General features: G+C 44.6%; 1 protein-coding gene across 3 annotated transcripts in view; it reads left to right on the forward strand.

Annotated features, from left to right (window-relative positions):
• Window positions 1–14,011, forward strand: part of sptan1 (spectrin alpha, non-erythrocytic 1) — a 162,225-nt gene that overhangs the window by 33,586 nt on the left and 114,628 nt on the right. For all 3 annotated transcript variants that reach the window (XM_079525073.1, XM_079525074.1, XM_079525075.1), the window contains exons 4-9: window positions 232–372; window positions 8,156–8,292; window positions 9,821–9,967; window positions 11,642–11,786; window positions 12,464–12,618; window positions 13,269–13,404. In XM_079525073.1, the coding sequence (XP_079381199.1) occupies window positions 232–372; window positions 8,156–8,292; window positions 9,821–9,967; window positions 11,642–11,786; window positions 12,464–12,618; window positions 13,269–13,404 (861 nt within the window). The remainder of the gene's footprint in view (window positions 1–231; window positions 373–8,155; window positions 8,293–9,820; window positions 9,968–11,641; window positions 11,787–12,463; window positions 12,619–13,268; window positions 13,405–14,011) is intronic.

The following is a 14,011-nucleotide window of genomic DNA, read 5'->3' on the forward strand; positions in this document are numbered from 1 at the left end:
CCGGCACCGAGTGCCACGCTATGAGCTTGTAGATCTGATATTTTTGAAAAATCGTGAAAGTGCCTCACATCTTTGAATATTCTATATTCTTTCAGAGCGACGTTTTCAACTCAAATCTCTTTGCTTCTCGTTTTCAACTCAAATCTCTTTGCTTCTCGGGCGCTAGGCTAGCAGTGTTTGCTAACGTTGTGTCTGGACCTCTGTTCCGCTCCGTGTTTTCTCCTCCTCCAGACCCGTCTAGAGGAGCTGCACCGCCTGTGGGACCTCCTCCTGATGAAGACCAAGGAGAAAGGGCTGCGTCTGATGCAGGCCCAGAAACTACTGCAGTACCTCCGCGAGTGTGAGGACGCACTGGACTGGATCACTGACAAGGTACAGGACACACAGGGAAAACCTGGCACTGGATCATAGAGCACCGAAGTCTGACGTCGATATCGGTAGAGGGCGCTAAGTCCACAGGTTTATGTAATTTTTATTTGCATTGTGATCCTCATAGGGGGGTTTTAGATCGCCTCATATAAGAACTGTGTATCCTCATAGGGGGTTTTAGATCGCCTCATATAAGAACTGTGATTGAATAATAAAAATAAAGTCATCCAGGCCGCTTCTCATATGGATATGAAGAATCAACTGACTGAGAGAAAACGCTATTGTTACTGCTGCTGAATTAGTTACATTTTCACTAGAAACAGACTGTATCATATATGAATAACCCTGTCTCAAACGACAATATAACGATACAGAGACACCTCCCCGACAATATAACGATACAGAGACACCTCCCCGACAATATAACGATACAGAGACACCTCCCCGACAATATAACGATACAGAGACACCTCCCTGACAATATAACGATACAGAGACACCTCCCGGACAATATAACGATACAGAGACACCTCCCCGACAATATAACGATACAGAGACACCTCCCGGACAATATAACGATACAGAGACACCTCCCTGACAATATAACGACACAGAGACACCTCCCTGACAATATAACGATACAGAGACACCTCCCTGACAATATAACGACACAGAGACACCTCCCTGACAATATAACGATACAGAGACACCTCCCTGACAATATAACGATACAGAGACACCTCCCCGACAATATAACGACACAGAGACACCTCCCCGACAATATAACGATACAGAGACACCTCCCTGACAATATAACGATACAGAGACACCTCCCTGACAATATAACGATACAGAGACACCTCCCTGACAATATAACGATACAGAGACACCTCCCCGACAATATAACGATACAGAGACACCTCCCTGACAATATAACGATACAGAGACACCTCCCCGACAATATAACGATACAGAGACACCTCCCTGACAATATAACGATACAGAGTCACCTCCCTGACAATATAACGATACAGAGACACCTCCCTGACAATATAACGACACAGAGACACCTCCCTGACAATATAACGATACAGAGACACCTCCCTGACAATATAACGACACAGAGACACCTCCCTGACAATATAACGATACAGAGTCACCTCCCTGACAATATAACGATACAGAGACACCTCCCTGACAATATAACGACACAGAGACACCTCCCGACAATATAACGACACAGAGACACCTCCCTGACAATATAACGATACAGAGACACCTCCCGACAATATAACGACACAGAGACACCTCCCTGACAATATAACGACACAGACACCTCCCCGACAATACAGAGACACCTCCCCGACAATATAACGATACAGAGACATCTTCCCGACAATATAACGATACAGAGACACCTCCCTGACAATATAACGATACAGAGACACCTCCCTGACAATATAACGATACAGAGACACCTCCCTGACAATATAACGATACAGAGACACCTCCCTGACAATATAACGACACAGAGACACCTCCCTGACAATATAACGACACAGAGACACCTCCCTGACAATATAACGATACAGAGACACCTCCCTGACAACATACAGACATAGACACCTCCCCGACAATACAGAGACACCTCCCCGACAATATAACGACACAGAGACACCTCCCTGACAATATAACGACACAGAGACACCTCCCTGACAATATAACGATACAGAGACACCTCCCTGACAACATACAGACAGAGACACCTCCCTGACAATATAACGATACAGAGACACCTCCCTGACAATATAACGACACAGAGACACCTCCCTGACAATATAACGATACAGAGACACCTCCCCGACAATATAACGATACAGAGACACCTCCCTGACAATATAACGATACAGAGACACCTCCCTCACAATATAACGATACAGAGACACCTCCCGGACAATATAACGATACAGAGACACCTCCCTGACAATATAACGATACAGAGACACCTCCCTGACAATATAACGATACAGAGACACCTCCCTGACAATATAACGATACAGAGACACCTCCCTGACAATATAACGATACAGAGACACCTCCCTGACAATATAACGATACAGAGACACCTCCCCGACAATATAACGATACAGAGACACCTCCCCGACAATATAACGATACAGAGACACCTCCCGGACAATATAACGATACAGAGACACCTCCCTGACAATATAACGATACAGAGACACCTCCCCGACAATATAACGATACAGAGACACCTCCCTGACAATATAACGATACAGAGACACCTCCCCGACAATATAACGATACAGAGACACCTCCCTGACAATATAACGATACAGAGACACCTCCCCGACAATATAACGATACAGAGACACCTCCCTGACAATATAACGACACAGAGACACCTCCCTGACAATATAACGATACAGAGACACCTCCCTGACAATATAACGATACAGAGACACCTCCCTGACAATATAACGATACAGAGACACCTCCCTGACAATATAACGATACAGAGACACCTCCTTGACAATATAACGATACAGAGACACCTCCCTGACAATATAACGATACAGAGACACCTCCCGGACAATATAACGATACAGAGACACCTCCCTGACAATATAACGATACAGAGACACCTCCCCGACAATATAACGATACAGAGACACCTCCCTGACAATATAACGATACAGAGACACCTCCCCGACAATATAACGATACAGAGACACCTCCCTGACAATATAACGATACAGAGACACCTCCCCGACAATATAACGATACAGAGACACCTCCCCGACAATATAACGATACAGAGACACCTCCCTGACAATATAACGATACAGAGACACCTCCCCGACAATATAACGATACAGAGACACCTCCCTGACAATATAACGGCACAGAGACACCTCCCTGACAATATAACGATACAGAGACACCTCCCTGACAATATAACGATACAGAGACACCTCCCTGACAATATAACGATACAGAGACACCTCCCTGACAATATAACGATACAGAGACACCTCCCCGACAATATAACGATACAGAGACACCTCCCTGACAATATAACGATACAGAGACACCTCCCTGACAATATAACGACACAGAGACACCTCCCTGACAATATAACGACACAGACACACCTCCCTGACAATATAACGATACAGAGACACCTCCCTGACAATATAACGATACAGAGACACCTCCCGGACAATATAACGATACAGAGACACCTTCCGGACAATATAACGATACAGATACACCTCCCTGACAATATAACGGCACAGAGACACCTCCCTGACAATATAACGATACAGAGACACCTCCCTGACAATAAAACGATACAGAGACACCTCCCTGACAATATAACGACACAGAGACACCTCCCTGACAATATAACGACACAGAGACACCTCCCTGACAATATAACGATACAGAGACACCTCCCTGACAATATAACGATACAGAGACACCTCCCGGACAATATAACGATACAGAGACACCTCCCTGACAATATAACGATAGACACCTCCCTGACAATATAACGATAGACACCTCCCTGACAATATAACGATAGACACCTCCCTGACAATATAACGACACAGAGACACCTCCCCGACAATAACGCAGAGACAGCTTGTTTATTTTTGATGATTATATGAGACTATTCTAAGACGACCCCATGTTATTCTCCATGGCGAAATGACTTCCGTGAAGTCCTTGGGATGAGCGAGTGACGTCAGGACTTCGGCGCTCTATTGAATGGGTCCTTGGGATGAGCGAGTGACGTCAGGACTTCGGCGCTCTATTGAATGGGTCTTACGCGGTCGAAAGATGATGATGACCATGTCCGTAGCAGCATATGACGCAATTATTAATTTGTGCTTGATATGGCATTGGTTTCAGATGACATACATGTATACATAGGGGCATTACCTTTAATCCACCCTGATATGGCATTGGTTTCAGATGACATACATGTATACATGGGGGCATTACCTTTAATCCACCCTGATATGGCATTGGTTTCAGATGACATACATGTATACATAGGGGCATTACCTTTAATCCACCCTGATATGGCATTGGTTTCAGATGACATACATGTATACATAGGGGCATTACCTTTAATCCACCCTGATATGGCATTGGTTTCAGATGACATACATGTATACATGGGGGCATTACCTTTAATCCACCCTGATATGGCATTGGTTTCAGATGACATACATGTATACATGGGGGCATTACCTTTAATCCACCCTGATATGGCATTGGTTTCAGATGACATACATGTATACATAGGGGCATTACCTTTAATCCACCCTGATATGGCATTGGTTTCAGATGACATACATGTATACATAGGGGCATTACCTTTAATCCACCCTGATATGGCATTGGTTTCAGATTACATACATGTATACATAGGGGCATTACCTTTAATCCACCCGACACTGAAACATATCATTATTACGTCACCGAGAGAGCTAGTTATATCCTGGCATTGGTACATATCTTCATCACGTCATACGCTGCTACGGGACATACGCAATCAAACGACCCAAGTAACCACAGTATACCACTAATCAACTTACAAATTACATATACTATATACAATTTACATATACATACATGTATATGTATGCAGTGGTGTCAGATTACATACATGTATATGTGTAATCTGAAACCTATCTTTATAACGTCATTATTGCGAGCCAGAGATTTGACAGTTTGTAGCGGTCGACAGTACTTGCGCGCTCTGCTTGCGCACTAGTAGGCCATTTATGGCCTACTAGTGCGCGCTCTGCTTGCGCACTAGTAGGCCATAAATGGCCTACTAGTGCGCGAGTAGGCACTGGACAGAGTGCAGTTCTAGTTACTTGCGCATGCAGAGCGCGCAAGTAATAGTTTTCGTCCAGTGCTTCGATGCGTATGTCGCCGTTTGATGCGTATGCGCCGTGCCAGCGTATGACGCTACTTGTGCTTGATATGGCAGTGGTGTCAGATTACATACATGCATACATACATGTAGGCCAGGGGCATTACCTTTAATCCTCCCGACACTGAAACATATCATCATTACGTCACCATCGAGAGCCAATCACACCCTGGCATTGGGTCCTTTAATCCACATCTTTATTACGTCATCATTGAGAGCTAGTTGTACCAGTTATACCCTGACGTCATTATGCTGCTACGATACATACGCATCAAACATACGGGGGCATACGCAAAGTAACCACAGTATACCGCTAATCAACCTTACAAATGACATATACATATACATAGAGGAAAACCGAAGGTAAACCCAGGAACAAGAGCAAGGAATTGTTGTTGAAAGAGACAGAAAGAAGAGGAAGAGGAAGAATGCAGATCTCATTATTCCCAAACACGTGTTCACAGGAAATTATAGAAGATCTCAGAGAGATTATAATTAATTTTAATGTTTTTTTTGTGGCTTTCGCTTTTATTTTTTATTTTTGAGTGGTGTAAACCACTCCTACAACTGGCTTTTGTGTGCAGAAAAAAATGACCACGGTTGCTATGTTCAAAATAATTTCTGACGTAATTAAATCACACCCGGGTGAACTGGATGACCGTAGCAACCGTGGTCATTTTCTCTGCACAAAAAAAGCCAGTTGTGAAATCACATCCAGGTGTGATTTCATTACGTCAGATCAGAGCTGATCAGGCTATATAATACCTTACCTTATATAATAATAATGATTTCATTACGTCAGACATTACGTCAGACCACAGCTGATCATGCTATATAAAACCTTACACCACTCAGTTCACACGGGTGTGATTTTTTTTATGGAGGGACAGACAGTAGGCTGACAGGAAATGGGGAGAGAGATGGGGGGGGGAAGACATGCAGTAAAGGCCGTCGGGATCGGGAGTCGAACCCGCGGCACACTGCCAGACTGGACTACCAGCCAAGGTGCCTGGACCGCTGAGCCACGGCCCAGGCCCTCATAGAGGTTATAGAGGGATCAGAGTAAACTAAAAAGGGATCCAGGACACCTCTAAAGGGATCCAGGACACCTCTAAAGGGATCCAGGACACCTCTAAAGGGATCCAGGACACCTCTAAAGGGATCCAGGACACCTCTAAAGGGATCCAGGACACCCTCTAAAGGGATCCAGGACACCTCTAAAGGGATCCAGGACACCTCTAAAGGGATCCAGGACACCCTCTAAAGGGATCCAGGACACCTCTAAAGGGATCCAGGACACCCTCTAAAGGGATCCAGGACACCTCTAAAGGGATCCAGGACACCTCTAAAGGGATCCAGGACACCTCTAAAGGGATCCAGGACACCTCTAAAGGGATCCAGGACACCTCTAAAGGGATCCAGGACACCCTCTAAAGGGATCCAGGACACCTCTAAAGGGATCCAGGACACCTCTAAAGGGATCCAGGACACCTCTAAAGGGATCCAGGACACCCTCTAAGGGATCCAGGACACCCTCTAAAGGGATCCAGGACACCTCTAAAGGGATCCAGGACACCTCTAAAGGGATCCAGGACACCTCTAAAGGGATCCAGGACACCTCTAAAGGGATCCAGGACACCTCTAAAGGGATCCAGGACACCTCTAAAGGGATCCAGGACACCTCTAAAGGGATCCAGGACACCTCTAAAGGGATCCAGGACACCCTCTAAAGGGATCCAGGACACCTCTAAAGGGATCCAGGACACCTCTAAAGGGATCCAGGACACCCTCTAAAGGGATCCAGGACACCTCTAAAGGGATCCAGGACACCTCTAAAGGGATCCAGGACACCTCTAAAGGGATCCAGGACACCTCTAAAGGGATCCAGGACACCTCTAAAGGGATCCAGGACACCTCTAAAGGGATCCAGGACACCCTCTAAAGGGATCCAGGACACCTCTAAAGGGATCCAGGACACCTCTAAAGGGATCCAGGACACCTCTAAAGGGATCCAGGACACCTCTAAAGGGATCCAGGACACCTCTAAAGGGATCCAGGACACCTCTAAAGGGATCCAGGACACCTCTAAAGGGATCCAGGACACCTCTAAAGGGATCCAGGACACCTCTAAAGGGATCCAGGACACCCTCTAAAGGGATCCAGGACACCTCTAAAGGGATCCAGGACACCTCTAAAGGGATCCAGGACACCTCTAAAGGGATCCAGGACACCTCTAAAGGGATCCAGGACACCTCTAAAGGGATCCAGGACACCTCTAAAGGGATCCAGGACACCTCTACATCGATAGAACTGTATTTCTTTTATAGATAGAAACTTTCATCATACTTCACAATACTACTTTCATACCTTCAAAAACTGGGTACGTAGCAAATAGCTAAACGTAATAATTCAATATTTCAAACGTTCTGTCACAGAGAAGCTGAGATTTGACAGTTTGTAGCTGTCGACAGTACTTGCGCGCTAGTAGGTCATTTATGGCATACTAGTGCGCAAGTAGGCACTCGACAGAGTGCAGTTCTAGTTAACCCCTTTTGGTGTCAGCATTATGTTATGCTTTAGCTATTGAAAAATAGCAGATCTACAAGCTCATAGCGCGCCACCGAGTGGCGCGCTACGAGCTTGTAGGTCTGCTATTTTTGAAAAATCGAAGAACGACTGACATAGAAACATTTCAGAAAAACTTTTTCAGAAAACTGTCAGGATGTAGAAGACATTTTTAGAATCTGATCTCAGTTCAAAATGGGTTAACCCTGTGTTCTCCTGGTTAACCCCGTGCTCTCCTCCCTCCAGGAGGCCATGGCCACGTCCGAGGAGCTGGGTCAGGACCTGGAGCACGTGGAGCTTCTCCAGAAGAAGTTCGAGGAGTTCCAAACGGACCTGGCCGCCCACGAGGAGAGGGTCAACGAGGTCAACCAGCTGGCCCACAGGTAGGGGTCAACGAGAGGTCAACCAGCTGGTCACTAGATAGGGTCAGCCTAGGTAGTGGTCACCACCACCCACTTGCAGACTACTTTTTTGGACAATACGATTTCTGAGGTTAGAGTTAGTAACTCTAACCTCAGAAATCTTATTGTTAGATGAACACAGCAGGGAGCTCCCTACCCCACTGACAGCCAATCACAGAGCTCCCTACCCCACTGACAGCCAATCACAGAGCTCCCTACCCCACTGACAACCAATGACAGAGCTCCCTACCCCACTGACAGCCAATCACAGAGCTCCCTACCCCACTGACAGCCAATCACAGAGCTCCCTACCCCACTGACAGCCAATCACAGAGCTCCCTACCCCACTGACAACCAATGACAGAGCTCCCTACCCCACTGACAACCAATCACAGAGCTCCCTACCCCACTGACAGCCAATCACAGAGCTCCCTACCCCACTGACAACCAATGACAGAGCTCCCTACCCCACTGACAACCAATCACAGAGCTCCCTACCCCACTGACAACCAATGACAGAGCTCCCTACCCCACTGACAACCAATCACAGAGCTCCCTACCCCACTGACAACCAATGACAGAGCTCCCTACCCCACTGACAGCCAATCACAGAGCTCCCTACCCCACTGACAACCAATCACAGAGCTCCCTACCCCACTGACAACCAATGACAGAGCTCCCTACCCCACTGACAGCCAATCACAGAGCTCCCTACCCCACTGACAACCAATGACAGAGCTCCCTACCCCACTGACAACCAATCACAGAGCTCCCTACCCCACTGACAACCAATGACAGAGCTCCCTACCCCACTGACAGCCAATCACAGAGCTCCCTACCCCACTGACAACCAATGACAGAGCTCCCTACCCCACTGACAACCAATCACAGAGCTCCCTACCCCACTGACAACCAATCACAGAGCTCCCTACCCCACTGACAACCAATGACAGAGCTCCCTACCCCACTGACAACCAATCACAGAGCTCCCTACCCCACTGACAACCAATGACAGAGCTCCCTACCCCACTGACAGCCAATCACAGAGCTCCCTACCCCACTGACAACCAATGACAGAGCTCCCTACCCCACTGACAACCAATGACAAGCTGTTGTTTTGGACTGGCCTCCTATACCTCTGTAGAGACCGTTTGGTTGGCCAACAGTAACACGTGTTTTCACTCTGGATGCTCTCTCTTAACCCATTGTGGGCGGGAACCCTTTCTGGTGTTAGCATTATGTTATGCTTTAGCTATTGAAAAATAGCAGACCTACAAGCTCATAGCACGCCACCGAGTGGCGCGCTACGAGCTTGTAGGTCTGCTATTTTAGAAAAATCAAAGAACGACTGACATAGAAACTTGGCTTTTTCAGAAAACTGTCAGGATGTAGAAGACATTTATAGAATCTGATCTCAGGTCAAAATGGGTTAAGGTGACATCATAACTTTTCCTTACATGGTCATCATGATGACATCATGATGACATCATAACGTTCCCTCCCCCCCCAGGCTGACGACGGAGGAGAGCCATCCGGAGGCGGAGCTAATCGTCCGCAAGCAGGAAGAGGTGAACGGCGCCTGGCAGCGCCTCAAGGGCCTGGCCAATCAGAGGCAGGGGCGGCTGTTTGGTGCCGCCGAGGTGCAGCGTTTCAATAGGTCAGTATCCCCGAGGGCCTGGCCAATCAGAGGCAGGCTCACAACGCGTCGTCAGCTTGTAGATCTTCTGTTTTCAGCAAGTTTAGTGTATAATCAGTCATTACGACGGCATCAAGGCACCGACAAAATAGTCGACTAAATCAACTGCCGATTTAGTCGACTAAAATCATGTGATATTTGCTCGACTAACACTAAGACATTCAGGTGATTAAAATGTGACTAAAACTACATGAAGTTTCATCCAAATACTATGACTAAACTATGACTATACTATGACTATACTATGACTAATACTATGACTAAACTAATACTATGACTAAACTAATACTAATACTATGACTAAACTAATACTAATACTATGACTAAACTAATACTAATACTATGACTAAACTAATACTATGACTAAACTAATACTAATACTATGACTAAACTAATACTAATACTAATACTATGACTAAACTAATACTAATACTATGACTAAACTAATACTATGACTAAACTAATACTAATACTATGACTAAACTAATACTAATACTATGACTAAACTAATACTAATACTATGACTAAACTAATACTAATACTATGACTAAACTAATACTAATACTATGACTAAACTAATACTAATACTATGACTAAACTAATACTAATACTAATACTATGACTAAACTAATACTAATACTATGACTAAACTAATACTAATACTATGACTAAACTATGACTATACTATGACTAAACTAATACTAATACTATGACTAAACTAATACTAATACTATGACTAAACTAATACTAATACTAATACTAATACTATGACTAAACTATGACTAAACTAATACTAATACTATGACTAAACTAATACTAATACTATGACTAAACTATGACTAAACTATGACTAAACTAATACTAATACTATGACTAAACTAATACTAATACTATGACTAAACTAATACTAATACTATGACTAAACTAATACTAATACTATGACTAAACTAATACTAATACTATGACTAAACTAATACTAATACTATGACTAAACTAATACTAATACTATGACTAAACTAATACTAATACTATGACTAAACTAATACTAATACTATGACTAAACTAATACTAATACTATGACTAAACTAATAATAATACTATGACTAAACTAATACTAATACTATGACTAAACTAATACTATGACTAAACTAATACTAATACTATGACTAAACTAATACTAATACTATGACTAAACTAATACTAATACTATGACTAAACTAATACTAATACTATGACTAAACTAATACTAATACTATGACTAAACTAATACTAATACTATGACTAAACTAATACTAATACTATGACTAAACTAATACTAATACTATGACTAAACTAATACTAATACTATGACTAAACTAATAATAATACTATGACTAAACTAATACTAATACTAATACTATGACTAAACTTAAAATAGACATTTGCTGCCAAAAACAACACTGCAATGAATCAATGAATGAATCAATGAATGAATCAATGAATCAATGAATGAATCAATGGATCAATCAATGAATCAATGAATGAATGAATCAATGAATGAATCAATGAATGAATCAATGAATCAATGAATGAATGAATGAATGAATGAATCAATGAATCAATGAATCAATGAATGAATGAATGAATGACCCTCAGGGACGTGGACGAGACCATCAGCTGGATCAAGGAGAAGGAGCAGCTGATGGCGTCGGACGACTTCGGCCGTGACCTGGCGTCGGTCCAGGCTCTGCTGAGGAAGCATGAGGGTCTGGAGAGAGACCTGGCTGCCCTGGAGGACAAGGTGACCGCACGCACCCACACAGGCACCCACACACGCACGCACGCACGCAAGGAAGCACGCACGCACGCACACACGCACGCACGCACGCACGCAAACCTTGAATTCATGGCAGATGTTTGTCAGTGTGTAGCCTGACACCTTGTGTGTCCCATGTTATGTAGCATAGCATGTAGCATGTAGCATAGCATGTAGCATAGCATGTAGCATTACATGTGGCATAGCACATTGGTTCCCAAAGTGGGCCCCTAGGGGTACTTGAGGGAGTTCCAGGGGGTATCTAGCTCAACTAGAGATAGTTAGGAACCAAATGGACCCTTATGTGTCTGTAACTCTGAGAGTGTACACATGTACACTCTTTTAAATTAACAGTGGTTTTACAATATAAATCAGGGTTCCAGAGATAGAAATGCCATTAAATCTGGGGTCCGTAGCATAATGCGTGTGAAACTGGGCGTCCATGAAATTAATGTTTCGGAATCACTGCTAGAGCCGTACAAATCCTCCCTTATCGGGGGTCACTGGCATATGTTTTCAAATGGGGGGTCCGTGGCCTAATAAATGTTGATTTGGGGGTCCTTGACACGAAAAAGTTTGGGAACCACTGGCATAGCATGTAGCATAGCATGTAGCATAGCATGTAGCCTGACAATGCTAAGGATATGTCATGTCTGCTCTAGGTGAATGCCTTGGGGGAGGAGTCAGATCGCCTGCAGCAGACACACCCGCAGAACGCCTCTCAGATCCACCTGAAGAAAGACGAGCTCGTTAACAACTGGGACCAGATCCGCACGCTGGCCGCCGAGAGACACGCCCACCTCAATGACTCATACAGGTAGGCCACACCCACCTCAAGGATGGCATGTAGCCTAGCATGTAGCCTAGCATGTAGCCTAGCATGTAGCATAGCATGTAGCCTGACAGCCTGTGTGCCTCATAGCATGTAGCATAGCATGTAGCCTGACAGCCTGTGTGCCTCATAGCATGTAGCATAGCATGTAGCCTAGCATGTAGCATAGCATGTAGCCTGACAGCCTGTGTGTCTCATAGCATGTAGCATAGCATATTACGTAGCATTTAGCCTAGCATGTAGCATAGCATGTAGCCATGTAGACTGTGATTCTCATAGCATGTAGTGTAGCATGTAGCATAACATAGCATGTAGCATAGCCTGACAGCCTGTGTGTCTCATAGAATGTAGCGTAGCCTGGCAGCCTGTAGCATGTGTGTCCCGCCAGGCTGCAGCGTAGCATAGCATCGTAGAATCGTAGCATGTAGCGTAGCATGTAGCCTGATTCCCTGTGCGTTGCGGTGTGCCTCCAGGCTGCAGCGTAGCATAGCATCGTAGCATCGTAGCATGTAGCGTAGCATGTAGCCTGATTCCCTGTGCGTTGCGGTGTGCCTCCAGGCTGCAGCGTAGCGTAGCATCGTAGCATGTAGCGTAGCATGTAGCCTGATTCCCTGTGCGTTGCGGTGTGCCACCAGGCTGCAGCGTTACACGGCGGACTTCAGAGACCTGACCAGCTGGGTGACGGAGATGAAAGCCCTGATCAACGCCGACGAGCTGGCCAATGACGTGGCGGGGGCGGAAGCTCTGCTGGACCGACACCAGGAGCACAAGGTACACTTTGAACCCTTTATCTAAGAACTGTACACTTTGAACCCTTTATAAGAACCGTTCACTATGAACCCTTTATCTAAGAACTGTACACTTTTAACCCTTTATATAAGAACTGTACACTTTGAACCCTTTATAAGAACCGTACGCTTTGAACCCTTTATAAGAACCGTTCACTTTGAACCCTTTATAAGAACCGTTCACTTTGAACCCTTTATAAGAACCGTTCACTTTGAACCCTTTATAAGAACCGTCCGCTTTGAACCCTTTATAAGAACCGTTCACTTTGAACCCTTTATAAGAACTGTTCGCTTTGAACCCTTTATAAGAACTGTTCGCTTTGAACCCTTTATAATAACTGTTCGCTTTGAACCCTTTATAAGAACCGTTCGCTTTGAACCCTTCATAAGAACCGTTCGCTTTGAACCCTTTATAAGAACCGTTCGCTTTGAACCCTTTATAAGAACCGTTCGCTTTGAACCCTTTATAAGAACTGTTCACTTTGAACCCTTTATAAGAACTGTTCACTTTGAACCCTTTATAAGAACCGTTCACTTTGAACCCTTTATAAGAACCGTTCACTTTGAACCCTTCATAAGAACCATTCGCT

This window comes from Electrona antarctica (genome assembly GCF_951216825.1).
Source record: "Electrona antarctica genome assembly, chromosome: 16".
In the NCBI taxonomy this organism is placed as follows: domain Eukaryota; kingdom Metazoa; phylum Chordata; class Actinopteri; order Myctophiformes; family Myctophidae; genus Electrona; species Electrona antarctica.